This window comes from Pelodiscus sinensis, chromosome 20 (assembly GCF_049634645.1).
Source record: "Pelodiscus sinensis isolate JC-2024 chromosome 20, ASM4963464v1, whole genome shotgun sequence".
Classification (NCBI taxonomy): Eukaryota; Metazoa; Chordata; order Testudines; family Trionychidae; genus Pelodiscus; species Pelodiscus sinensis.
The window spans coordinates 7,789,862-7,816,076 of NC_134730.1; the positions used below are offsets into that span (position 1 = coordinate 7,789,862).

The 26,215-nt window shown below is 43.8% G+C and overlaps 1 protein-coding gene across 5 annotated transcripts in view; it reads left to right on the top strand.

Annotated features, from left to right (window-relative positions):
* TNRC6C (trinucleotide repeat containing adaptor 6C) overlaps positions 1-26,215 on the top strand; it is a 344,243-nt gene that overhangs the window by 39,555 nt on the left and 278,473 nt on the right. For 4 of the 5 annotated variants that reach the window (XM_075903558.1, XM_014573581.3, XM_075903557.1 and 1 more), the window contains one exon: positions 7,675-7,696. The exons of the other annotated variant lie outside the window; for it this stretch is intronic. In XM_075903558.1, the coding sequence (XP_075759673.1) occupies positions 7,675-7,696 (22 nt within the window). The remainder of the gene's footprint in view (positions 1-7,674; positions 7,697-26,215) is intronic. 5 annotated transcript variants of the gene reach the window in all.

Here is a 26,215-nt window from a genome sequence, read left to right on the forward strand (position 1 = left end):
CAACTTATTTATAAATGATCTGGAGAAAGGTAAACAATGAGATGGCAAAATTTGCAGATGATACCAAACGGCTCATGATAGTTAAGACCAAAGCAGACTGTGAAGAGCTTCAAACAGATCTCTCCAAACTGTGATTGGGCAACAAAATGGCAAATGAAATTTAATGTTGATAAATGTAAAGTAATGCACATTGGAAAAAATAATCCCAACTATACACCCAATATGATGAGTGGTTGTAGCTAAAGTAGTCTCCAAGAGAGAGATCTTGGAGTCACTGTGGATAGTTCTCTGACAACATCCATTCAGTTTGCAGTGGCAGTCAAAAAAAGCAAATAGAATGTTAGGAATAATTAAAGGGATAGAGAATAACACAGAGAATATTTTATTGCCTGTCTTTAGAACCATGGTACACCTACATCTTGAATACAGCATATAGATGTGGTCTCCTTATCTGAAAGAAGATCTATTGGCATTGGAAAAGGTTCAGGAAAGGGCAACAAAAGTGATTAGGGGTTTGGAATGGATCCCCTATGAAGAGAGATTAAAAAGACATGGACTTCTCATCTTAGAAAAGAGGAGACTAAGGGGGGGGGGGGATATGATAGAGGTCTATAAAATCATGACTGGTATGGAAAGAGTGAATAAGGAAAAGTTATTTACTTATTCCCACAATATAAGAACTAGGGGATCACCAAATGAAAGTAACAGGCAGCAAGTTTAAAACAAAAGGAAGATTTTCAGTCAGCTCAGAATCAACTTGTGGAACTCCTTGCTAGAAGATGTTATGATGTCCAAGAGAATAACAGGGTTCAAAAAAGAACTAGATACATTCATGGAGTTTAGTTCTATCAATGGCTATTAGCCAGTATAAGTAGGAATGGCTAGCCTCTTGTTTGTCTGGAAATGGATGACAGGAGATGGATCACATGATGATCACCTGTTAACTCCCACTGGGGCGTCTGGCATTGGCCACTGTTGGAAGACAGGACACTGCGCTAGATGAACCTTTGGTGTGACCGAGTATGGCCATTCTTAAGTTCTTGTGCTCAGCCTTAATTCTGCTTTTTTTGCCTATGCATTGTAATAGGCTTTTAATTACATTATCCCATAATTCCTTTTCTAAAGGAATCCTTTCTGCCTTTAGTGTAGACAATGAATGATGCTGAAGGAATGAAGTAACTGGTAAATATTTTTGTTTCTTTCAACATTTAGTTCCCCTTCCCTTAATTTAATTGTACACCAGGGTTACTCAATTTTGGAAGCCCTGGGGATCACAATGATACTTACATCATCTCTCCATTCTGGAGAGTGTTCCCAGTGGAGGCCATGTTTAAAGGATCCCAGCCATGGGCCACATGTTGAGTCCCACATAAACGCAAACTGCACGGCGGGCCGCAAACAGATGGACCAATGGCCACGTGTTGAGTAGCCCTGGTGTACACCATTCAAATTTTGCATTGAGTACAGAACAGTTCTTTTCCTCATAGTCTCTCTTTATGGGACCAGCATACTATCAAAGCTTTAAAATATGATTGGATTTTTCTACTTCAAGAAAAGGGAGTACAGGCAGTCCCCGACTTACGCGGATCCGACTTATGTCGGATCCGCACTTACGAACGGGGCTTTCTCGCCCCGGAAGTCGGGGCGAGAAAGCCCCGTTCGTAAGCTGCTCCGGTGCCCCTGGTCTGCTGGAGACCGTCTCCAGCAGACCAGGGGCACCAGGCGGGTTCCCGCGCTTCTGAGGCTTTGCCAGAGCAAAGCCTCGGAAGCGCGGGAACCGCTGCTGCTGCCACTTGGGTGCCGGTGCCTGTGGTCTGCTGGGGACCGTCCCCAGCAGACCACAGGCACCGGGACCCAAGCGGCAGCAGCGGGCGGGTTCCTGCGCTTCTGAGGCTTTGCCAGAGCAAAGCCTCAGAAGCGCGGGAACCCCCGCTGCTGCCGCTCCAGTCTGGATGCCTGTGGTCTGCTGGGGACGGTCCCCAGCAGACCACAGGCACCCTGACTGAAGCCGCAGCCGCGGGGGGGTCCCGCGCCTCTGAGGCTTTGCCAGAGCAAAGCCTCAGAGGCGCGGCACCCCGCTGCCGCTGCGGCTCTGCTCCCCGTGTCCCTGGTCTGCTGGGGGGGGGGCGCAGCTAGTGTGCTCCCCCCCCCCAGCAGACCAGGCTTTTGTTTTGGACTCTGGGGCAGAGCAGCTGGGGCGCTGCCGATTGGTCCTGCAGCGCCCGTGGGCACTACTGGACCAACCCGGCAGCACCCCAGCTGCTCTGCCCCAGGTCCTGATTCAGCTGCTGCTGGTCAGTTTCAGCAGCGGCTGAATCAGGACGTCTGGGGCAGAGCAGATGGGGTGCTGCTGGGTTGGTCCAGTAGCACCCCAGCTGCTCTGCCCCAGGCGTCCCCAAGTCAGCTTCTGCTGAAACTGACCAGCGCTGACTACAGGAAGCCCCAGGCAGAGTTGCTCTGCCCCGGGCTTCCTGGAATCAGCTGCTGATCAGTTTCAGCAGCAGCTGACTTGGGGACGCCTGGGGTTCTTAAGTTGATTCTGTATGTAAGTCAGAACTGGCGGTCAGTTTCAGCAGTGTCTGAATCTGGACGCCAGTTCCGACTTACATACAGATTCAACTTAAGAACAAACCTACAGTCCCTATCTTGTACGTAACCCGGGGACTGCCTGTACTGTTTTATCCTCATTTTACCTAGGGGGAAGCTAACACAAAGACTTGCATGAAGGCACACAGTGAATCAGTGAGCAGGGTCAGAGGGTCTTGAGTTGTAAGCTTGTGCTTGTTCCTTCTGGCCACACTAAACATTCACAATTTTGGGGGTAGAGGGAGGGTATCAAATTTGAAATGAGCGGTTGCTCAATTAATGACCAAATTTTGGTTTTTGAATTACTCAGCATTATGTATTACTGTGGCATAGGCAGGGAATGAGCTCATTTATCCTGTGTGTAATCAACTGCCTTTATTACAAGACCATTTCTTCTCTCCCTGCAATCTTACCTCGGGGGCAGGGAACCCCAGGCCCTGAGGCTGCATGTGGAATTTTCGTTTGGGCGAGTTGAAACTTTCCTATGTGCCACACCAATATTGTGATAGTGTGTGTGTGTGTGTGCGCGCGCGCGCACCACCGGCACAAACAAAATATTCTCTCTCCCCCGTGTATGACACACACACACACACACACGGCTCGACAATCTATGTAATCTAATCTATTCACCCGTGGCGAGTAGATTACAACCTGGAAGAGCCGAGTTCAGGCAATCTGCGCATGCCCAGATTGCCGGACAGCGCAGCTGGCGAGTGGGGCGAGCCACAACTCAGCGAGCCGTGTGTGTGTGTGTGTGTGTGTGTGTGTGTGTGTGTGTGTGTGTAATATACACAGTAATACACACACACACACACACACACACACACACACGGCTCACTGAGTTGTGGCTCGCCCCACTCGCCAGCTGCGCTGTCCGGCAATCTGGGCATGCGCAGATTGCCTGAACTCGGCTCTTCCGGGTTGTAATCTACTCGCCACGGGTGAATAGATTAGATTATATAGATTGTCGAGCCGTGTGTGTGTGTGTGTGTGTGTGTGTGTGTGTGTGTGTGTATGTATATATATATGTATGTGTGTGTATGTATATATATATGTATGTGTGTGTATGTATATATATATATATGTGTGTATGTGTATATATATATATATGTGTGTATGTAGGTTTTGAAAAAATATATTAAAACAAGGGATAGTTAATAAGGAGTGATGTTTATTTAACATTAAATCAAATAGAAGGAAATTAGCACTACCCTTGGAATTACATGTATCATCATTCTTTCTAACAACTCAAGATAGTAAACGCACCACAATGCATATTATCTACACATAGCTCAGCTTTCAGCTGCTAAACAAATCTGAGTCAACAAGAAATACTCATGCTCTCCTTGCAAATACTATACAATATTTACTGACACTGGAAAGGAGAGTAAAAGGCATTCACTCTGGCTTATATAGTTTCTCTGGGAAATGTTTAGGATTCATGCTACACAAGAACAAGTGAAAGAGAGACCTGTAAAAACAGAGAAGTTTTCCTGGTTTGAAACTTTCAGTTTGTATGTGTCACCAACTCAGAGTAGAAGCCCTAGAGCAAATTAACACATGGCTTCAGGGTTTGTAGACAGATCCATGTTTCAAAGAGCTTGCAAATAAGGTTTCATCCTACAAAACAACTAACATCACACCTAGTACTTGCTACTTCTGTCTCATAAGAGCCAGAACTCGACCACATAGCAAAGATCTGGCCTTAATGCAATAAAATATACCATGTAATTAGCAACACAGGATTTTAAAAAATCATTAGGATCAGAGTTTGATATCTGCAACACTCTAAAACATTTAAGGTAAGAAAGAAAAAAGATTCATTTAAACCATTAACACATATATAAACTTTGTTTGAAATGTAATCATGCAAATGTCCTGGCACCTCCCTCCCCCCCATGTAGCCTGCTTTCCCCCCCCCCCAAACCTATACAGACAGAAAGGACTGCCATCTGGACTGCAGCAAGTGAGTCAAGGCACCCCAAACAGACTCCCCCCATTTCCATTTCACTATACAGATGCCAGCGCTCCCTCCACCTTTCTTCCCCTGCTTACTCCTGTGGAATCTGCTCCCCCCAGCCCACTTGGGCTGGGATAAAATCCTCCTTCTCTGACTTGCAGGCACCAGTTGCCTAGTTGGGAGTTAAGGGATACACAGCACAAACAAACTTTCCACTTCCACCTCAACCCAATGCCAACAGATACCCACCCATTCCCCCCCCCCCACACACCTATCCTATGCAGTCATCTTCCCCTTGTCCTCGCTTAGGAGGCTTGAGGAGAATGCTGGGTTTCTGCCTCTCTCTCTCTCCTGGTGGAGATAGGTCTCATCTTCTCTCCGACTTCCCCCAGCCATTACTCCCTCCCTCTTCGTCTTCCCCAAACTCCCCTATCCTACAAGTCTCCCCACAGCCACTTATTTCCCTCCTTCCATCCTCCCTACCTGATCTCTGAGCTCCTCTGTTTGAAGCAGGAAGCTCAGTTTGAAGATTTTGAGTGAGATGGCCCTTCCCCAAGCCAGTCAGCTGAGCTCCCTGCCTGTGCAGAAGCTCTGAGCCTCTGTGTGGGGCTCATTAAACAGTTGAGCAGCTTAGAGGGAATCTAGGTAGAGAGAAGATCGCCTTTCTTTGTCTGGTGGTAGGCAAAATGGTGGAGCCACAGAATTGCCGGCCACTCCTTTGGTGGTATGGCTACCCCCAGTGGATACTCTGCAGGATAGCTCTCTTGTGCACTCGCTGCCCCCCAGTGGCCACTCTCATATTGTGTCTCTCCAAACAGCAGCTCTTCCCTTTGCATGTGATGGAAAACAGTCCCTTCCCCAGGATTTAGGTTGTCCTGGCACAGCCAAACCTTGCTTTAAGTTAGGAGAAGAGGAAGCTGCATACCAAATTTGATGGCTGTTTAGGAGGAGGAGCTAAACAAATGAACACACTAAACTGGGTATGGATATAGATATAGATAATCCAAGAGCAGTGCCAATAAATCTTTATCACCCCTATCTACCATTAACAGTATGGTCATATGGTTTACATAGGAAAAGCAAGGGTGCTTTTTTTTATCCCGCCACTTGCAAAGACATAATACTTAGTTCCTAAAAGTCCAACTTTAGACATCTAGAAGAAAGCAAAATTTATATTAGAAACCTCTAAAATAGCCTTTCTGTAAATCATATTGCAATGTTTCTTACGGGAAACAGATTCAGTGTCTTATTGGAAGGAGAGGGATACATAGCTCCCTGTTGTATCTTTTGCTTATTCTTAGCCTTGGCTCATTAAATTGGGCTTTAAATAGTCATTCTTCTGGGAGTGAATACAGTAAATCATTGGCTTCAAGGGAGGAAAGGAATTTTTGTCATTACTTTTACTTTTAGAAGTGTCAGGTTGAAGGGTGTCCTGAGGGGTTTGGAATGCTGGAAGTAGTCCTGATGAGATGGAGCAGTGTGCAGAGTACAGATAGGGCAGTTAAGGATGTATGAGGTCAATTGGACTGATCTCATGGTTCTTCAGTTTATTAATTGGATAGCATTAATTGTGTGCACAAATGTTCCTGCACATTGTGCTCCCCACTATAATAGCATAGTGAACAATATTATTCTGAAAAGTTTCTACATGGGGTAAAGATGTGTTGAAGAAGCTACTTGGTTGTACTATCTATTTCATCTCCGAGAATTGGACTTCCAGACTTTTGATTCACTTTGGTCCAAATAAATATTTATACAAGTCAACTTCGCATATGTCAGCTATCTCTCTTAAAGAAAAAAACCAAAACTTTTCATACTACATCAGTGTAAGGCAGGGCTGGGCAAAATATGGCCCTGGGGCCAGATCCAGCCCACCAACCCATCGGATACAGCCTGCGGGACCATTCTGCTGGGACCCTCAGACATGCAGCTGCTACGGTTTAAAGCACGGTCCGTACAGCTTTCTGCTCTGCAGTCAGAGGGGGGCTTTGTGTGATTTCCCTGCTCCCAGCTCAATCCTCAGCTCCTATTGGCTGGAAACAACCAGCCAATAGGAGATTGGCTAGAGGATGGGAGCAATGCAAACCTCTTCCCTCTCCCAGAGCCGAGAGCAGTGTGGAGGGAGCAGCCTGCAGTCTCAAGCAGTTTGGGGTTGCAGCAGGCAGGTAATCCAGCCTGCCTTCGGGGGTGCTGCAGGGCTGCTGGCCAGGAAACACTTAGGTAAGCGCCTCCCAGTCAGAGCCTGCCTCTGGCACCCCTGCTCCTGCTACACCTCAACTTCCTCCCCCAGGTCACTATCCAAACCCTCTGCACCCCTGTTCCCTAGATCACAACTTGCTCCCACATCCCGTACTCCCTCTTTCACCCCTCCCCCAGGCCAGAATCCTCTCATGCACCCAAATGCTCTTCCAAACCCTGCTCCCCATTCCCCTAAACCAGGTCACAACCTCTTCCTTCCCCAAACTTGCTCGGACCTCATACCATCTCCTGCACCCCAGTTCCTTACCTCGTGCGCCCTTCTGCACACAATCTTCATCCTAGGTCCTGCATCTCCTCCACAGAAACATGCGGCCCTCGACCACTTTCCAAAATCTTGGCATGGCCCCCCACCGAAAATTATTTCCCTCCCTTCCCTCTGGTGTATGGGCTTTCTCTAGGTTAGTACCATTGATAATTGTATCGATATTTTGGGGTGTCATCTGTAGCTTCTTGTAATTTATTAGACTTGCAGTAAATATCAACTGGGATACAACTTTGATGTTAACTGTCAAAACAACGTCTCAGGGGGTAGCCATATTAGTCTGTAACTTTTTGGAAACAAGAAGTCCTGTGGCAACTTGTGATTCTCTTAAGGTATCGCAGGACTACTCATTGTCAGAACAAAGTTAGTGATGCTAACTTCAGGTCATTAAGAGCATAAGTAAAGAGGCTTAATTTTGAAGTAGAAAGATTACTGTTTGATAATACTGCAGCCTAATAAGATATCATCTGCTCCAGGAGAAACCTGAAACTCAATGTTCAAGTAATTTTACTGCAAGAGGGAGAGTTTTAAAGGGTCAAGGGTGGATATAACAACACTAAAAAGTGTCTTAATACTGACCAGTATTTCTGACTCTTTTTCCTTTCAGGCTGCTGAACAAAAAACCAAAGGTAAATTAATACTTATTTTTATTGTGAAATAGTTGATATGTTTGCGTTTTAGAATGCATTTCTGCTTTTACCATAAAATATGTAATCTTACCACTTACACTAGAAATGTTCTTGTATTTTCCACAGACTTGTGGGGGTTGTCTTTAATGTAATGCTTATGGCAGGAATATCTGCTGTTTTACTATTTTTTTAAAACTATATAAAAGATATCTGGCCTATGCTTTAGATGTATGCCTTGGTATCAACTGGAGAATCACAATATATGTTGCTCTGTCTTGTTGCATTGTAACTTGGGGTGTCTAATGTGGCGGCAAATGTGATTTTTTTTTTCTCCTTCTAATGTTCAGTGGTTATCCAATGAATGGATTAGGATAATTAACTGTTTATCATGTATTAAGACTTTTTCTGTAACTGTCTCTTGGTTGATTTAACTAAGGAAGTTCTTTCTTATCTCCTTAATTGCTTTGAATAGATTTTAAATTAATTTTCCTTTAAAGATATAATTTTTGCATCGTTTATCAGTTTTGGATCTTGTGTTCCTTGGTGCAAGAAGTCATATTTAAAATTGTTGTGCAGAGGCAATGGGACTTGTGGGAGTCCTCATTGGTGAACATTTTTCTTACACATCTACTCATCTTGGAACCTTTCCGTTAGAGCATTCTTGAGCATAATCAGTGAAGATGCCTCGTATAGGAGGTGCACTTCATTTTGGCTATTCCAACCACCCATCAAGTTGAAGACTTCAGGTATTCTTTTCCACATGCAACCCTCCTGCTCAAGTCCTGTTCCTAGGTGATTTGGAATACCTTGTGGTTCTTGTAACCAGTGACTCCAGAAGAAAGTACCATATCAGTGCTCCTGAACCAGTGGAGAAATATTTGTTGGACCTAGCTTTTCTGTTGTGCACAGAACACTTGAACACCTTATTTACCTTGGCACTATTCAGAGCCACAGCTTGTTGTCCTAAGACTTTGATTCTCTTCACTTCAGAGTTACTTCAGCTCCAGAGGCTATTGGCTTCAATTGCTTCAAGTTTCAGTACATCTCTGACACTTGGGAAGAAGGAAGCCATGCAGAATCTTCATGTAATGCCTATATAGCAAAACGGTATTGTGTATTTGAAGACCTATTCAACTCATCTCCAAGACTGCCTCATCTTCCATCTTTCTCCACAGCTCGAGCTGTTTAGTGCATTTTGCACTGAGATTTTTGCCTATATCTGGGGAGTTCTCCTTAGCACAATTACTTGCCCTGACCCTAATGCCCCTAGCACCTTTTGATTTAGAAGGTCTCTGTGCAGCGCTTGGATCTCATGTGACCTGTTTACATAATGCTAGCATGACCAGAGACAACTGCTGATGAGCTTGATGCGTGCCACTGTTGCTCTGATGGTGGTATAGTCACACCAGAGGAACTGCTGGTGTGGATCACAGGAGCAGTGGCTCAACATGTGCTGCATCTTCTATTGCTGTGGTTCCCAGTAGAGCTCTTCAGCTCTGTGGGTATCTGCATTTGTATCGATGCAGGTCTTTATCAGTCTGTGGTAGACTGAGAATCCTTGCTCAGTAGATATCTTTAGTGATGGAGAAATTGTAATTTTGTTTCCTTGAAGATGCCTTTCAGGACTGTTTATGGCCTGTAGGTATCAAAGCCTTATAGCCTAACTCTCAGGAGTGAAAATCCTGCAAGGAGTCTTCAGAGAAGGAAATAATAAGGAAAGCGACTGCCAATATAATAGATGTTCACAAAGCTCTACAGTAGGCCAGAATTTTGTTCTAAAATGATAAAAGGAATATAATAGGGTTCTGTCATGGTAACTGGAATACATAGTAGACTAAGTTTATTTTCTAAAAATAAAGCACTAATGCAGTTTAATTAAATCATGCATTTTAATGCTGGTTTGAATCAGTAAGCAAGAATTGGTGTGTGTGGTGGTTTGTTTTTTTGTTTTTCTTGTATTTGTACTTTTCAGTTATTTTCTAAACAAATGTTGATTCTTGTTTGTTGGTAAATGTGGTCAAAATATGTTAATTTGCAACTAAACATATCCGCACCCTAAATCTGGTGCTGCTTTTTGCTAATCAAGATACATTGTTTGTTTATTTTTTAAGATATTATATAGGTTCGTTTACATTTGTCTTAATTTTTAATATTAGAAAATGATGAATGATACCTTTCTTAAATTGATTAATTTACTTGTAATGTAAGTCCCAAATGCATAAACAGCATTTAATTTTATTAAATAAAACTACCTTAAGTCTGAATACTCATGGTTGTTCCCACAAAATATGTTGTATGTTTAATAGTAATTGATTTAATAAAGGCAGTATTGTCTGTAGTTAATACAATTACTGATCATTTTAGTCATCATGTCCTTCAAGATTTTACAGCTACGGTATCTCACCCATTCTCATCTAATTTTCATTCATACATTGGAGGAAGAGAACAACTGTTGTGCTTTTTCAGCTCCCATTTGATTTCTTATCTTTTCCTAAACTAGTCATTAATTTGAAGTAGCTGAATAAACTGAAATAAAGAAAACTCTCTCTCTCTGCACATGCCGAAAAGGCTGATGCTATCAAATGTTGGCATAGCACATCAACAAATTTTTGTTCCCTGTGTTTAACCGGTGACTTCCACCAGTTCAATCATTTGATTTCCTATAAAAACAACTAAACATATCTAATATGTTTGCTGTCAGAAACAATCTTGTTTTTTTGTATTTAATTAAAATGATTATAATAGATTATAATTTCAGTTTTTAAAATAGGTGTTTTTTAAAAGCCCTGTATTTATTTAATTTAAATAAAACTTGATATCTTAAATTGTTGTTCCCCCTCCCCCCCACTTTGCTCCCCTTCCCCTGCTAGATCTGATTTTTGGATGTATTCTGATTGGGTGGAGCAGCAAGAAAGCAGGCACTAATATGGGGTGGATAAATGAGATATTGGAAGACGGGTTTGGTGGACCAGAAAGAGAATGTTGTGATCTGTATGAGATGATGAAGGTAGAGACATAGGTACATGCTGTTTTTCAGTTGCCTTGAATGTCAGTAGATGCTTGAATTATAGTGAATAGGGTAATCTGAAAGGGGAGACATAGTTTTGGAATAATATTAACACATTTGAACCTTGAAATACTTAGCTTTGTAAACCCACAAAACTGAATGTCAGTATCATAAAAGTGATAGAAGTGTAGCTGTGTTAGTCTGGTGTAGCTGAAACAAAAACGGGACTATGTAGCACTTAAAAGACTAACAAGATGGTTTAATAGGTGATGAGCTTTTGTGGGCCAGACCCACTTCCTCAGATCAAATAGTGGAAGAAAATTGTCACAACGATATATACCAAAGGATACAATTAAAAAAATGAACACATATGAAAAGGACAAATCACATTTCAGAACAGAAGGGGGATGGGAGGAGGAGGTAAATGTCTGTGAGCTAATGATATTAGAGGTGATAATTGGGGAAGCTATCTGTCATTCATGCTTAAATTCGACACTTTACACCTAAGCTTAAACAAAGACATCAATTATCTTACCCATTACAAAGATAATGGCCCACGAAAGCTCATCACCTAATAAACCATCTTGTTAGTCTTTTAAGTGCTACATAGTCCTGTTTTTAATATCAAAAAAGGTTATTGTAGCTGGCAACTATTTCTGTTTTCTCCACACACTACTTCCACTAGATGTGTGGCACTGTCTAATTCAGTGGCAGTACCACCAACAGTAAATACTACCAACAGTAAACACTTAAAATCAAATGCACAAAAAAGGAAGGGTGGTGGGAGAAGAGAATTGGCTAGGCAGTAGCTCTGCTGAAAAAAATTGTAAGAGTTATAGCAGATCACAACTTTAATGAGAGTCAACAATGTTATGCAGTTGCAAAAAGAGCTATTATTATTCTGGAGTATATTAATAGAAGTGTCATATGTAAGATGTGAGAAGTTACTATCCTGCTCCACTTGGCACTGGTGATTCTTTAGCTTGAGTACTTTTGTCCACATCTTTTTTTTTAAAGTATAATAGGACACATTGGAGAGAGTCCGAAGGAGAATAACAAAAATATGTTTTGAAAACATGACCTTATGAGCAATGATTAAAACATGTTTGTTCTGGAGAAAAGCAGGTTTAAGGGAGACCTTATATGTCTTCAAATATGGTATTCTCCATGCCCACTGAATGTAGGTAGCAAAGGTGATGTAAATTAGATATTAGGAAAACCTTTCCTGACTATAAGGATAATTAGCACTAGAATAGGTTATCAAAGGAGTTGGTGTAGTTCCCTTCATTGGCGGTTTTCAAGAACAGGTTAGACCTGTCAGAGATGGTCCAGGTACTCCCTCTGTATAGAGGGCCAGACTAGATGACTTCTCAAGTTCCCTTCCGTCTCTACATTTTTATAGGGTTTTATTTTAATGTGTGTTTAGCATTTGTGGCTCTTTCGGAATGTTTACCCTCAGTATTTTAATCCTCCTTAATTGAAGGCAAGTCATTTCTGGGAGAAACAGGCTCTTCTGCTGTGAGGATACCATACTATTAGTTTTTAGGTGATTTTTTTTTAAGCTAGAGAATGTTAATTTAAGATGCTTCTTCTGTGAACGGTCTTTATGATTAACACTTGGTTTGGAATTTGGCTTAGTTTTAAGCCATAGCACACATCCATGCAATAGTAATGCAATAAGTAACAGGACCAGTTTGCAAGTAACTATTAGATAAATTGAAATTATGCAGAGTAGCACTGTTTTTGTGGAAGAATGCCTTGCACCATATCCAATGACTTCTAAAAGCACTGATATCTTGACAGACTTTCAAAGCAATCTGTTATATTTTCTTTTCAATTTAAACATTTTTGTTGCATAAACATCAAAGCTAGTCTAGTCAAATGGCCTATAATCGCTGGAGTATGTCATTAACTATCCAGGCAAACAAGAGTGAAAATAGTATATTGCGCAGTAGCTGTAATTGCATACAGAATAGCAAATGTCCTTAGTAATAGGACTCTGTTTTCCTTTCACCACAGGCTCAGTAGGGGTATATTATACAGCCTTTTGCTTTACCTTTGTCTCTGGTATTCCTGATATTCCACTGAACTTAGATATACATCTAAGAGTTAATTGTATTATCATATTTGCCCATTACTCTAGGGCAGAGGTGGGGAACCTCAGGCCTGGGAGACGGATGCAGCCCCCAGCTTGCCTGGGTATGATCCCTGAAATTCAGAGCCCTGACTGCCCCAACATGGGCTGGAGCACACAAAGTCTACTAGCCTGGGCCCCCCTAGGGCTTTGGTGTGCAAGGGAAATGTGTTGAATGTCTTTCTCCCTCTGTCAGGGGCCATGTCAGTGAGGGTGGGTTTTTTTGGCTTTTCACTTGATTGGGCCTGATTTTTTTTTTTTCTGCAGATCATTGGTCTCCCACCCAAAAAAGGTTCCCCACCCCTGCTTTAGGATATGCTCATTTATTAGAGTTACTTCTTCCTTCTGCCAATTCCCTCCTAAGAATCAGATGAACATACACATATGTTCACATCTACTAACACAGCATGTCTGAGAGGACAGGTTAATCAGCACTCAAAAGCTAACTCCTTATATGTCCCTGGACTCAGTAGACTGGCTGCACAGCAATGCCAATCTGTGACTGTCATGTGCCCTTGCACCAGAGATGGGCAATAATTTTTTACAGGGGGGGCCACTCCCAAGATTTTGGAAAGTGGTTGAGGGCCACACTTTTCCATGATATTAATGGAGGAGATTGGGGGTCTGGGATGGAGGTTGGGTGCAGAAGGGAGATTGGGGTAAGGGATTGGTGTGTAGGAGGGAGAATGGAGTCTGAGGGAGTTTGGGTGAAGGAGGTGGTTGTGACTTAGGGCAAGGGACTGGAGTACAGGGGGTTTGGAATGTGACATGATAGGAGGGGATTGTGATCTGGGGCAGAAGATTGGGGTGCCAAATCTGGGAGGGAGTATGGCGGCAGAGGGTTGGGAAAGGCAAGGCTGGGTTGCCAGAGGCAGGCTCTGGCCAGGAGACTTGCCTGCCTGCCTACAGAGCTAAACTTGCAGAGCTCAAAATGTTTCCTTGCTTGCCTGCCTAGCAATGTGCTTATGTGAATAACTGAGCTAGGAAGAGGGGGCGTGGTTCTTCCTGGCTTCCTGTTATGCAAACAGGCAACTTCCATTGGCCAGTTTCTGTCCAGAAACTGGTCAATGAGATTGTGCTTGGAGTGGGGGCAGCTCCTGAAGCATTCCCCCCAGCAGGGGAGTCTGGCTGGGGCTCCCTGCTGCCTCCGCAGGTCCGATCTGGTGGCTTGTTGGGCCAAATCTGGCCTGCGGGCTATATTTTGACCCGGCCTGACTTGGACTCAGTGAGCTGGTTTAAACAGTACTTAAGTTGCCACCCTCATATGACCCTCAGGTTCAGCACCCACCTATTCCCGCTGTTAGAGCACAACCTTTCTTCTAGTAACCCACCTGATGAGCAGACTCCACACGAATTGGGCAATACAGACATCTTTAACTTGGGTACCAGGGGTGGTATTGCAGAGCGAACAGGGAAGCCAAAACAACACCCCAGAGGAGGGTGGGAAGCAGGAAAAGGCAACCTGCTTAGCATGAAAGCTGTTTATTTCTTGGTGGTAACCATACAAGGGCAGCCAAACAAAACATTTACAATATTAAAGCTAATTTAAATCAGATTACAAATGTTAGGGCTAGCAAATCATAACTGGAGGTGAGAAGGAAAGGGAGGGGGCTCACTACTCTATGAAGCTTGAACTAATAGGGATTCCCAGATGGTGATGGTAGCTCGGGGTCCAGAGTATTTGAGACAGGCAGAGCAGAGCCACCCAGCACAATCAGTCAAGAGTAGATTGTCCCAGTTGAACTGATTTAATTACTTTAAATCCAGCATTAGAACGCTTTACTTGAGTATAGAGAGGGGGTTTTGTAGGGAAACAACAATGAATCAAGGGAACACTAGCTTGATTTATGGATAAACAGATGGTTCAAGGAAGAATTCTAAAGTTTTGTTTAAGCTAGACATAGAAACTGATCATTCCTGACTCTGGGCGGTGTTCCTTTAAGGGAGCTCATGATGCAGTTTGGTAGTTTCAGTAGTTTGGATACCAAGAATGAATTTATTATTAAAATTGGTCTGATAATTACTAATCTGGATATGAGCAGGTGTGGGTTCATTTGCATCCAGAGCAGAGATTTCCCACAAGGCAGTACTTTCTTGCTTTCTGTATCACACAGTTCACTACTGTTCTACATTCTGTATGCTGATATAGATGTCTTTCTGGTCTAACTTGAATGCATATGAAGCTAGGGTGTTTCTTTAATCCTATCACCCTTGTCCAGAGGGGTTAGGGCGTCGTCTTCTGCCTTTTCATTGCTTTGTCTTTGGTTCAAACAGGGGCCTTCCATGAGTACTATGCTGTTGGCTCCCCAAGAACACAGAGCTGGCAGGTAACAAATGGACTGTCCAGGGTGTGTACCTGTGATTGCTGAAATCTATAAGCAGCAAACCAAAACCACAAGTAAATTCATTGTCACTTCTAATGTCACATCCCTACATAAGTAAAAAATATATCTATAAATAGGGTATGTTGAGGGGTACGCCCCGACGTGGGGTGCGTCACACTTCTAGGGTCCCGTGTCTCGGTCCCAGCACCTCTCTTTGGGCATCTATGGTGCCAGAGTCTCAGTACAAAAATCCAGGCCCCTCTCTCAGGGCATATACGGTACCACAGACCTAGCTCCGGGAAAAAGCCTCTCCTTGTGGGGGTGATTTCCCCAGGTGTGGAAAGGAGTCGTAGGGGGACCCGGGCCCTCCCTCTCCACCGGGACCCAGCCCAGGGCCCTGTAGGCAGGGACTCTTGCTGCTCCCTGCTCAGTGAGAACTGTGGTTGCAATCCCTTGCCCTGGAGAACCGAGCTGCGGTTGCAATCCCTTGCCCTGGGCTGCTTCCTACCCCCTGGCATCCCTATAATCCATCTGCCTCTGGGGCGGTCCTTACCGGGGCCACGGCGGGAGGTGTAGGGGGTTCCAGTCCCTCCGGCGGGGTTGGCTGCTGTCGGTACTCCTGGTGGCAGACGCGGGCCCTCGCTCTGGCGTCAGCTGCTGCAGGAACACTGGGGATGTGGCCTGGGTCCTTCTATCCTCCAGCTGCCTACCCTCCTGTTGGGCTCCCTCCGCCTTTATATGCTGGCTCTGCTGGGAGCATGCCCAGCAGGGCCAGAGGGGCGAGGCACTCTCAGCCAGCTGTGCCTGGGCTACTCATTCATCCAACTAGATGACAACCACAGAGGCATATCGGATTGGGCCACAAGAAATCTAATGAGGTTCAACAAGGACAAGTGTAGAGTCCTGCACTTGGGACGGAAGAATCCCAAGCATAGTTACAAGCTAGGGACCAACCAGTTAAGTAGTAGTTCTGCAGAAAAGGACCTGGGGGTTACAGTGGATGAGAAGCTGGATATGAGTCAACAGTGTGCCCTTGTAGCCAAGAAGGCTAATGGCATATTAGGTTGCATTAAGAGGAGCATTGCCAGCAGATCCAGAGATGTCATCATTCCCCTTTATTCAGCATTGGTGAGGCCGCATCTGGAGTATTGTGTCCAGTTCTGGGCCCCCCACTACAAAAAGGATGTGGATGCATTGGAGAGGGTCCAGCGGAGGGCAACCAAAATGATTAGGGGGCTGAAGCATATGACTTATGAGGAGAGGCTGAGGGACTTGGGTCTGTTTAGTCTGCAGAAGTGAAGAGTGAGGGGGGATTTGATAGCAGCCTTCAACTTCCTGAAGGGAGGTTCCAAAGAGGATGGAGAGAGGTTGTTCTCAGTAGCGACAGATGGCAGAACAAGGATCAATGGTCTCAAGTTGTGGTGGGAGAGGTCCAGGTTGGATAATAGGAAAAACTATTTCACTAGGAGGGTGGTGAAGCGTTGGAATGGGTTACCTAGGGAAGTAGTGGAGACTCCATCTCTAGAGGTGTTTAAGTCTAGGCTTGATAAAGCCCTGGCCGGGTTTAGTTGGAATTGGTCCTTCCTAGAGCAGGGGGCTGGACTTGATGACCTTCTGAGGTCTCTTCTAGTTCTATGATTCTATGATACTCTCAGCCCTTTAATGTGGGGCCTGTTTGCTTCATCACAGGGTGTTTATGGGAATACAATCTGCCACTGTTGGTGTTGCTAGACAGTATGAGACTCTGGAAACACTAGCTTAGCTACTTCCCATTTGCTTGACTTTTACAAACCATATGTCGTCACTCTTTCATTTTTATGTCAATCTCAGAATGTTTTAGCATTTCATTATGGCTTTTGGTCACAAGTTAGTCAATTGAATTGTATCAAGTCTAGTGTCAACACTTGTCATGGAAAATGCTACAAAAATGTTGAGTGAAGTGATACATTCTGTGTTGTGTGAAGAATATTTATAATCTTCTGGTGTGTTGCAGCATACTGTGTTAGCCAAAACTTGTAGATAAAATTGCTGGGGAAATGATAGCCTCTGTGGTTGTCATCTAGTTGGATGAATGAGTGAATTTGTGTGTGTCAGGCAAACTGTATGCAGACTTTTTTGTCCATTTTCTTGGCTCAGCATGCAGGCAGGCTTCGCAAGTTTTTCTCCTTTCTCTGGAAGATAGTGCTTTTCTTGAAGCATTCTCTTTCTTCCAGGTCTCAACAGAGCTCCAGAATGACAGACCGACGAAGATAAAGGAAACTTATTTCAAAGAAGGGCCAGATAATGATTTCCCCCTGTATAGGCATTGAATACATTCTTCCTATCCAATTCTTCTACCTTTACTCCTCGGGGAATTCTGTGCAGAAAATTCTGCATAGATTTTCTGCAAGATTCAGTATATTTTTGTCAAAATAACACTATATAATCATGCTGGTCTCAATTATTTTGGTTATTTATTTCAAAATACCTGTCAGCAACTGTCTTTAACATACAGACAGCAAAAAAGGTTCAGGAAATAAGTAATCTATTAGGGATATTATTATAGAACTCTTAATAATTCATTTAAGCTATAATATGGAAATGAATTTCCTGCACCCCTCAAACAGCACAAAGGTTGGGAAGAATGGAGGAGTTGAGGAAGAGGTAAGTAATTGTTGGGAAGGAAGCCTCAGTGTAAACTTGGAGGGTTGTTGAGCATGGATGGAATAAGTATGGAATAGGGTTTATTTTTGGATGGGGGGAGATTTGGGGGAGCCTGTACAGTGCAGACCCTAGCTGATCCCTTGCCCCCATTCATTCAAGCACATCTGCCCCTGTCCCTAAGTGTCCTTGCACCCTCCCCCCCAAAACGAGGAGTCCTGTGGCATCTTAGAGACTAACAAATTTGAGCGCATAAGTTGCACTCCCTTCCCCCATCTCCCTCTCTAAACCCCCACTCCTATTTGGTGCTTGTTGCAGTCTGTGCCCCCACTAGTATATCTGAACCCCAGTCTGTGACTCCCCACAAAATTCCTGTGTGCCCCATATTTTCTGCTCCTGCCTCCATATATCATGCCTCCTGACTCTGCCCCATCTTCCCTAGCTGCCCCTGGGGCAGCTCTTGCCTGGGAGTCTGTTTTCTTTTCTAGCTCCAGAGTGGCTTTGTGGGTGAAATGAGTAACTGAAGCACTTTCCAGCAGAATGTATTTACATTGCCCCACGAGAATATCTTGCAGGGCTGAACATGGCTTGATAGAATTCTGAACTGGCCCTCAGCCTGAAATACTACAACAGTTCCTATAGAATCTGAGGATCAACTTGATAGATTCTACAGCCCTGCCAGACTGCCAAGGATGGGGCCTTCAGAAGGACCAAGATGGGGACAACTTGTAATTTGACCTGTTTTACATATTAGTCCTGCAGAATTATGTAAATTTCATCTGAGTAAGCCATGGTCCAGAGATGCGTATACTTGCTGATGTGTGATGGGGGTTGGCGGGAACTTTTGACAAGTATACTCTACAGACTGTTCAGCTTTATGTAGGTGAACTGTATTCCTCTGTCCTGACTTTTTATATGGAGAAGCTTTTAAATGAAAACATGATCTTTTTTTGTAGAATTCTTATCAGTGTTCATTTTCCCTCTTGAAACCATTTTCTATCACATCTAAAATAGTTACTGGTACGGTTACCAGATGGGTTTCAAAAAAGTACCGGACACTTGTGATCTCATAGTGGGATGGGGGGGAGGGGAGGAGACTGGCTGGGAGGGGAGTGGAGCTGGCTGGTGAAGTTCCGGGGGGGGGGGGGGGGGGAAGGGAGAGAAGAAACAGGGCTGGCTGGGAGGTGGTTGGGGGGAGGGGAGGGGGGAATGGCCAGTGGGGAGTCGGGGGGAGCGGGGATGACTGGGAGAGATCGTGGGGGGGGGACCAGTTGGCCCGGAGACAGCTGGGGGGAGAACCGGCTGGTGGGAAGCAGGGCCGTCCGGGAGGTGGTTGGGGAGGGGGTGGGGGGGAACTGGCCGGTGCGGAGTGGGGCTCACTGGGAGAGATAGGGGCGGGGGGGACTAGCTGTCCGAGAGGTGGTTGGGGGGAGGACAGCTGGCTGCGGGGAGAACTGGCTGACAGGGATGGGAGCAGGGCTGGCTGGGAGCGGAGCTGGCTATGGGGAAAGGGTGTGTGTGGAGGGAATTGGTTGGCGGGAAGCGAGGCTGGCCCCAGCACACAAGACCTCAGGGTGCTATCTGTGTATGGGTAAGTCCGGCCCCAGGGAGTCTATCCTGTGTCCCTCTCTCCCCCCCCCCCCCCGTTGCGAGTCATGTAGTGTGAGCGAGTCTACCAGCTAAGCAGTATGCAGCTATGTATTGACACTCATGATAATACTTCTCAATTTGTTTCCCGGACAGAAGGTTCAATACTGGACTGTCCGGTTCAAAACCGGATACCTGGCAACCTTACTGGTTCAATAAATCATTCTATTAGATTGACTTCAGGTGAGGAATAAAGCAGCAAGAGTTCAGGTTTTAAAGATCCTTGTTACATGCAAAAAATGCTTGTACGAAAAGAGAACTAGACCAAATTATCTCTAAATGGAATGTTTTTCTATTCCATGAGGCATCAGCTATTTTTTCCACTGTTGGCCTTTTGCACTGTCACATTATAATTCAATACCAACTGTCTTCTATTGTTGTTGTAACTAATTAGGTTTATTTTCACATTGTAATTTAATGCCTGTTGATTTGTGGTGGCAGTGAAGCACAATGCCTGCAGCTCTCTTGTTTGTGAAGCTACTGTTGTGATGGCTATTTCTTTTTTAATTGTTTGAAAATGTCAAGTTTAATATCAGCTTAAGTAGCTTTGACACTGTTTTCTCTCAGACCTTTGTTTGTTTTTGCATTTTTTTCAAATTTAGAAATACATTTCTTCATTGATTTTTTTTTTTTTTTTTAAATTCTGCCCCTTGCTTTCCTAGTTAGAAGTCCTGAAATACTGTGGTAGCAAAATGGGAAACTGGTGTCCACTACTTCCTGAATCCTTTTCTTGCTTTGTATTTGACACCACCTGGACAGTCATGTTCTATTTCTGCAATCATTATTTATAGAGCTAAATTTAATGTATTTTCAATTCTTCAAAAATACATATACAACTCTTTTTACCTGAGAATTATGGGTTCCAGGACCCTGCTATGTGTTTTTAGTTAGTTTCTTTTTTTTTTTTTAATTGAATGGAAGGTTGATGTCATTACTTTAATGCAGGCATGTCCAAAGTCCGGCCCGCGGGCCAATTGCGGCCCGTGTTCTGGTTTAATACGGCCCCACAGGTAATTTGGCAATATCTATCTTTTATGGCCCCCAACGAATCCATATGTATTGAGATGAATACATTGTAAAATCTCAGTTAATGTTAGTTGGTCTAAATCAGTTATACATATATTTGGATACAACATCTATACTTGGTGTTATGTTCCTGTTCATATTTTTTGAACTTAAAAGTTGACAGACAACCTTTATTACCAATAATATGTAATGTACTTTACAATGTTCCTGACATATATTTCAGCTTCCTGGATTTTTTTTCATCTGGCCTTCAGATATGAAAGGCAGAGTGATTTAACACCTGTTTAGATTTGTGATCCATGTGACGAAATGAAAAGTATGCCGTTTGCAATAAACTTTGCATAAAATAGTTAATTTGCATTTAATTTTAATGGTTCAAAGAATGTCAGGCAAAATGGTTGGCCCTCACGCATGTTCACTTCATCAAATCTGGCCCTCTTTGAAAAAAGTTTGGACACCCCTGCTTTAGTGACAGCAATTGTAAACATGGACATTGTCGCGAGAATCACAGGCCCGATGATGCATACCTAAGGGGGAAGGACAGAACCAGGTGGACTGTTTTATCAAATAAAAAGTAATTATTTATGACAGTGATGAATTTGTAGTATTTATTCTAAGATTTTTAATAGACTGTGTTAATAATGAATTTACAGTATTTATTTATTCTGTGATTTCTAGTTAAACATGTCAGAGATATAAAGATGGGAATGGCAAGGGGAATAGTCTCTAGTCTAAAAATATCCAGCTATACTAATTAAATAAGTGATAACTACAAACTCTATGTACTACCCAAAACAACTACAACACTAAGCTTATACAACAAGAAAAAATCAAATCATACATACCAACTTATACAGCACATGGAACATTTCACAGATATCGGTTCGGTTGCAAAGGCCTTGGTTACGCCCGAGAGTCGGGGGAGGTGGCTGGTCGGTTGATCAGGCCGGCAGCACTTTGAAGTATACGAGAAGGCACAAGCACGGTGGTACATGTGTTGCGAAGGCGTCCTCGAGCGAACTGTGCGATGGGTATTTATCCCCAAATCTGCACATCGCTTTCCCGTGCTTGCATATTACCATATATGGCACAATGGTCACCAAGTGGGGGGGGTCTGTGTCCCAGGGGTTGGGCCGAAATGGGTTTCATGGGACCAGGTAAGCCCCGCAGTTCTCATGCCAAGGTGACGGGTGAGAGAGTCTGAGGCTATTTTCCCCTTTTCACACCTTCCCTTTTTCTAAAGGCAATGGTATGCAGGAAGGGTGCGGCCGGTTTCTCCAGAGGAGTACTGCAGCCCACTATAGCAAGTCTAGCCAAACTTTTTTTTTTTACTGGGGAAGCAGTTTCTTTTCTCTAACAGGGAGCGAGTGGAAAGTGCACAGTTTTCAGCATTCCTCACTCTGGCTGGGAAGCACAGGGGGCGCAGATGAGCTGTGAACTTTGCCTTCCCTCTTGACAGGGACAGGAAGAGGAAGAGCGAGCAGCCTTCCTACAAATCACAGGGTGGGGCAGGGAGAGAACACTTCAGCCTCCCCACCCACCATTTTTCTTTTATTAAAAAGAATGAGTTAAGAACCCAAGCAACAGTTGGTAAATATGCCAGTGGGAACTAAAGTGAAGCAAAAAAAGTAACTTTGTTCTGCTACCAGATATCTTTGTACTATTCAGATGCTTTTGTGGAAAAATTTGCCAGCTGTCTACACTGGCCACTTGAATTTCTGCAAGAACACTGACTTCCTACTGTCTGAAATCAGTGCTTCTTGTGGAAATACTATGCTGCTCCCGTTCAGGCAAAAGTCCCTTTTGCGCAAAGCTTTTGCGCAAAAGGGCCAGTGTAGACAGCTCAAATTTGTTTTGCACAAAAAAGCCCCGATCGCGAATATGGCGATTGGGGTTTTTTTGCGCAAAAGCGCATCTAGATCGGCATGGACACTTTTCCGCAAAAAATGCTTTTGCAGAAAAGCATCTGTGCCAATCTAGATGCTCTTTTCCACAAATGTTTTTAATGAAAAACTTTTCAATTAAAAGCATTGCTGGAAAATCATGCCAGTCTAGACGTAGCCAATGGGAAGAGAGTGAGAAAACAGGAGTCAAGGAAAACCTTGGGAGGTTAAACTATGTGTTCTACTGCAGAATCATATATTTTTAAAACGTAGATAGTGTGAAGAAAGGAAGACTACAAGTCAAGGTAAGAAAAAAGAATAAAATAGAAAATGCCTTCAGAGTGCACTGGAAAATCAGACTGGTTAGTCTTCAGATATTTGTCACAGATTGAAATGTCATTAGAGGAGGTTTTGGAATTAATTGATAAACTTAACAGTAACAAGTCACCAGGTCCAGCTAGCGTTCACCCAAAAGTTCTGAAAACTCACATGTGAAATTGCGGAACTATTAACTATGGTTTGTAACCTATCCTCGAAATCCGCTTCTGTACCCAATGGCTGGAAGATAGCTACTGTAACGCTAATATTTAAAAAGGGCTATACAGATGCTCCCGGCAATTACAGATCTAATATCAGTCCCGGGCAAATTAGTTGAAACAGTAGTAAAGAATAAAATTGTCAGACACATAGAAGAACATAATTTGTTGGGCAAAGTCAGCGTGGTTTCAGTAAAGGTAAATCATGTCTTACTAATCTATTAGAGTTCTTTGAAAAGGTCAACAAACACATGGACAAGGAGGATCCAGTAGACATAGTATACTTAGATTTCCAGGAAGCCTTTGATGAGGTCCCTCACCAAAGGCTCTTACGTAAATTAAATTGTCATGGATAAGAGGAAAGATCCTTTCATGGATTGAGATCTGGTTAAAAGACAGGAAACAAAGGGTAGGAATAAATGGTAAATTTCATCATGGAGAGGGGTAACTAGTGGTGTTCCCCAAGCATCAGTTCTAGGACCAATCCTATTCAACTTATTCATAAATTATCTGGAAAAAGGGGTAAAGGTGGCAAAGTTTGTGGATGATACTAAACTGCTCAGGATAGTTAATACCAAAGCAGACTCTGAAGAACTTCAAAAAGAGCTCACAAAACTAAGTGAATGGGCAACAAAATGGCAAATGAAATTTAATGTGGATAAATGAAAATAATGCAAATTTGAAAAAATAACCCCAACTGTACATACAATATGATGGGAGCTAATTTAGCTACAACTAATCAGGAAAGAGATCTTGGAGTCATCGTGGATAGTTCTCTGAAAACGTCCACATAGTGCGTAGCGGCAGTCAAAAAAGCAAACAGGATGTTAGGAATCATTAAAAAAGTGATAGGGAATAAGACAGAAAATATTTTATTGCCCTTATATAAATCCATGGTATGCTCACATCTTGAATACTGTGTACAGATGTGGTCACCTCATCTCCAAAAAGATATACTGGCATTAAAAAAGGTTCAGAGAAGAGCAACTAAAATGATAGGGGTTTGGAACGGGTCCCATGTGAGGAGAGGTTAAAGAGACTGGGACTTTTCGTCTTGGAAAAGAGGAGACGAAGGGGGAATATGCTAGAGGTATATAAAATCATGAGTGGTGTGGAGAAAATGAATAAGAAAAAGCTATTCATTTGATCCCATAATATAAGAACTCGGGGCCACAAAATGAAACAGGCAGCAGGTTTAATACAAATAAAAGGAAGTTCTTCACATTGACTATGCACTATCTGTGGAACACCTTGCCTGAGGAGGTTGTGAAGGCTAGGACTATAACAGGGTTTAAAAGAGAACTAGATAAATTCATGAAGATTAAGTCCATTAATGGCTATTAGCCAGTATGGGAAAGGAATGGTGGCCCTAGCTTCTAGCAATGGAGGGCAGGAGAGAGATTGCTTGATTCTCTGTTCAGTTCACTCCCTCTGGGATACCTGGCATTGACTACTGTCTGCAGACAGGATACTGGGCAGGAAGGAATTTTGGTCTGACTCAGTATGGCTTTTCTTATGTTCTCATGTTGAGGGTACAAGGCTTCTCCTCCACAGCTGTAGGGGGTGGTTCCTTATCTTCAGGAGGGTTGGAAGTGGGGGTGGAGCACTGCCTGCTGCCAGAAGTAACCAGTTGCCAGTGCGCCCCCCTCTCCCCCCCGGAGCCATCTCCTCCTCCACCTTTGGTGTGTCAGCAATCTTGTGTAGTGAGACCGCTACCTCAGCTGTCTCCACATTAATACTGTCCAGGAATTGCTCATGGATTCAGCCACCTCCTCCTGTAGCTCTCCCACCTGCTTCCTGAGAGATTCCTCCAACAGGCACCTTTTACACTGGATGGTACCCCCAGCCTGGATTTCAGTAAGTGGGAATTGCAAGTCCCACTCCCTGCAAAACCACACCAGGTAGAGGCATCCATGGTCAGGTGGTCTGTCTGGCTACGGGCGCAGACGGAGGAGACCGAAGCAGTGCTGGCACAAGTGTTGCAGATCTTCCTAACCATAATAGGCTTCCCTCTTTCAAACTCCCTCTTAAACTCCAAGGCTACGTCTACACTGGCCCCTCTTCCGGAAGGGGCATGTAAATTTCACGAGTCGTCGTAGGGAAATCCGCGGGGGATTTAAATATCCCCCGCGGCATTTAAATAAAAATGTCCGCCGCTTTTTTCCGGCTTTTAAAAAAGCCGGAAAAGAGCGTCTAGACTGGCCCCGATCCTCCGGAAAAAGTGCCCTTTTCCGGAGGCTCTTATTCTTACTTCAAATAAGAGCCTCCGGAAAAGGGCACTTTTTCCGGAGGATCGGGGCCAGTCTAGACACTCTTTTCCGGCTTTTTTAAAAGCCGGAAAAAAGCGGCGGACATTTTTATTTAAATGCCGCGGGGGATATTTAAATCCCCCGCGGATTTCCCTACGACGACTCGTGAAATTTACATGCCCCTTCCGGAAGAGGGGCCAGTGTAGACGTAGCCCAAAAGCTAGTACACTCACCTGGCAGCCTGTTCAGTGATGGGATCTCTTGCTCTCCCTCTTAAACGTCTGTCTGCAGCTCCCATCTGCTTCGCTCCCCTGGTCACTCTGCCTTTTAAAGCCTGCTAGCCTAGGTCAGGCATACTCCCTCATTAGTCACACTGGGGAAGGCTGATCCTGAGGATCAAACACTCCCAGACACACAATCCCAATTGCCACAGTAAATGAAATCAGAATCAAAATTCAAACTGTCTTATAGCGGTTATTGTAGTCTTGGATGATGACCTAAAACATGCAGTTAATTTTATGAATACTTTCACTGAAGATCTGACAAAATGCAGAGAAGGTATCAATGGGAAATTTCAGAACTTGGAGACTAAGTACCATCCCTGATAGATTTGCCTCAGAACCCTAAATGGCCCCCTCAAGGATTGAACTCACAACCCTGCGTTTAGCAAGCCACTGTTCAAGCCACTGAGCTGTCTCTCTCCTGGAAGCTACCAGTAGATCCCCAATCTACTGGTTGGTGACCACTGCTATAGACAGTAGTGACTGAATTAGGTAAAGTAGATGTTGTACTCTGATGTATAGAAATGTTAAAAGCTAGACAGGCTAGTAACAATATGAAAAAAAACTAATAATGGTCCTAGGATGTGAGTCAGTTAATGCAGGGGAAATTGTATTCTGCTTTAAATTCCTGTCTGTGAACTTTGTTGTTAGCAGTCAGTTGCTATAGCAATGAGACATGTTTCTATCACTCTTCTGCAGTGAGAAAAGGAAAGGAAATTGTTGTAAGGCCAGATTCTGGATATAGAGGAAGTTTGCAATTGATCCCTCTCAGCATATTTGAAGCCTTGCTTT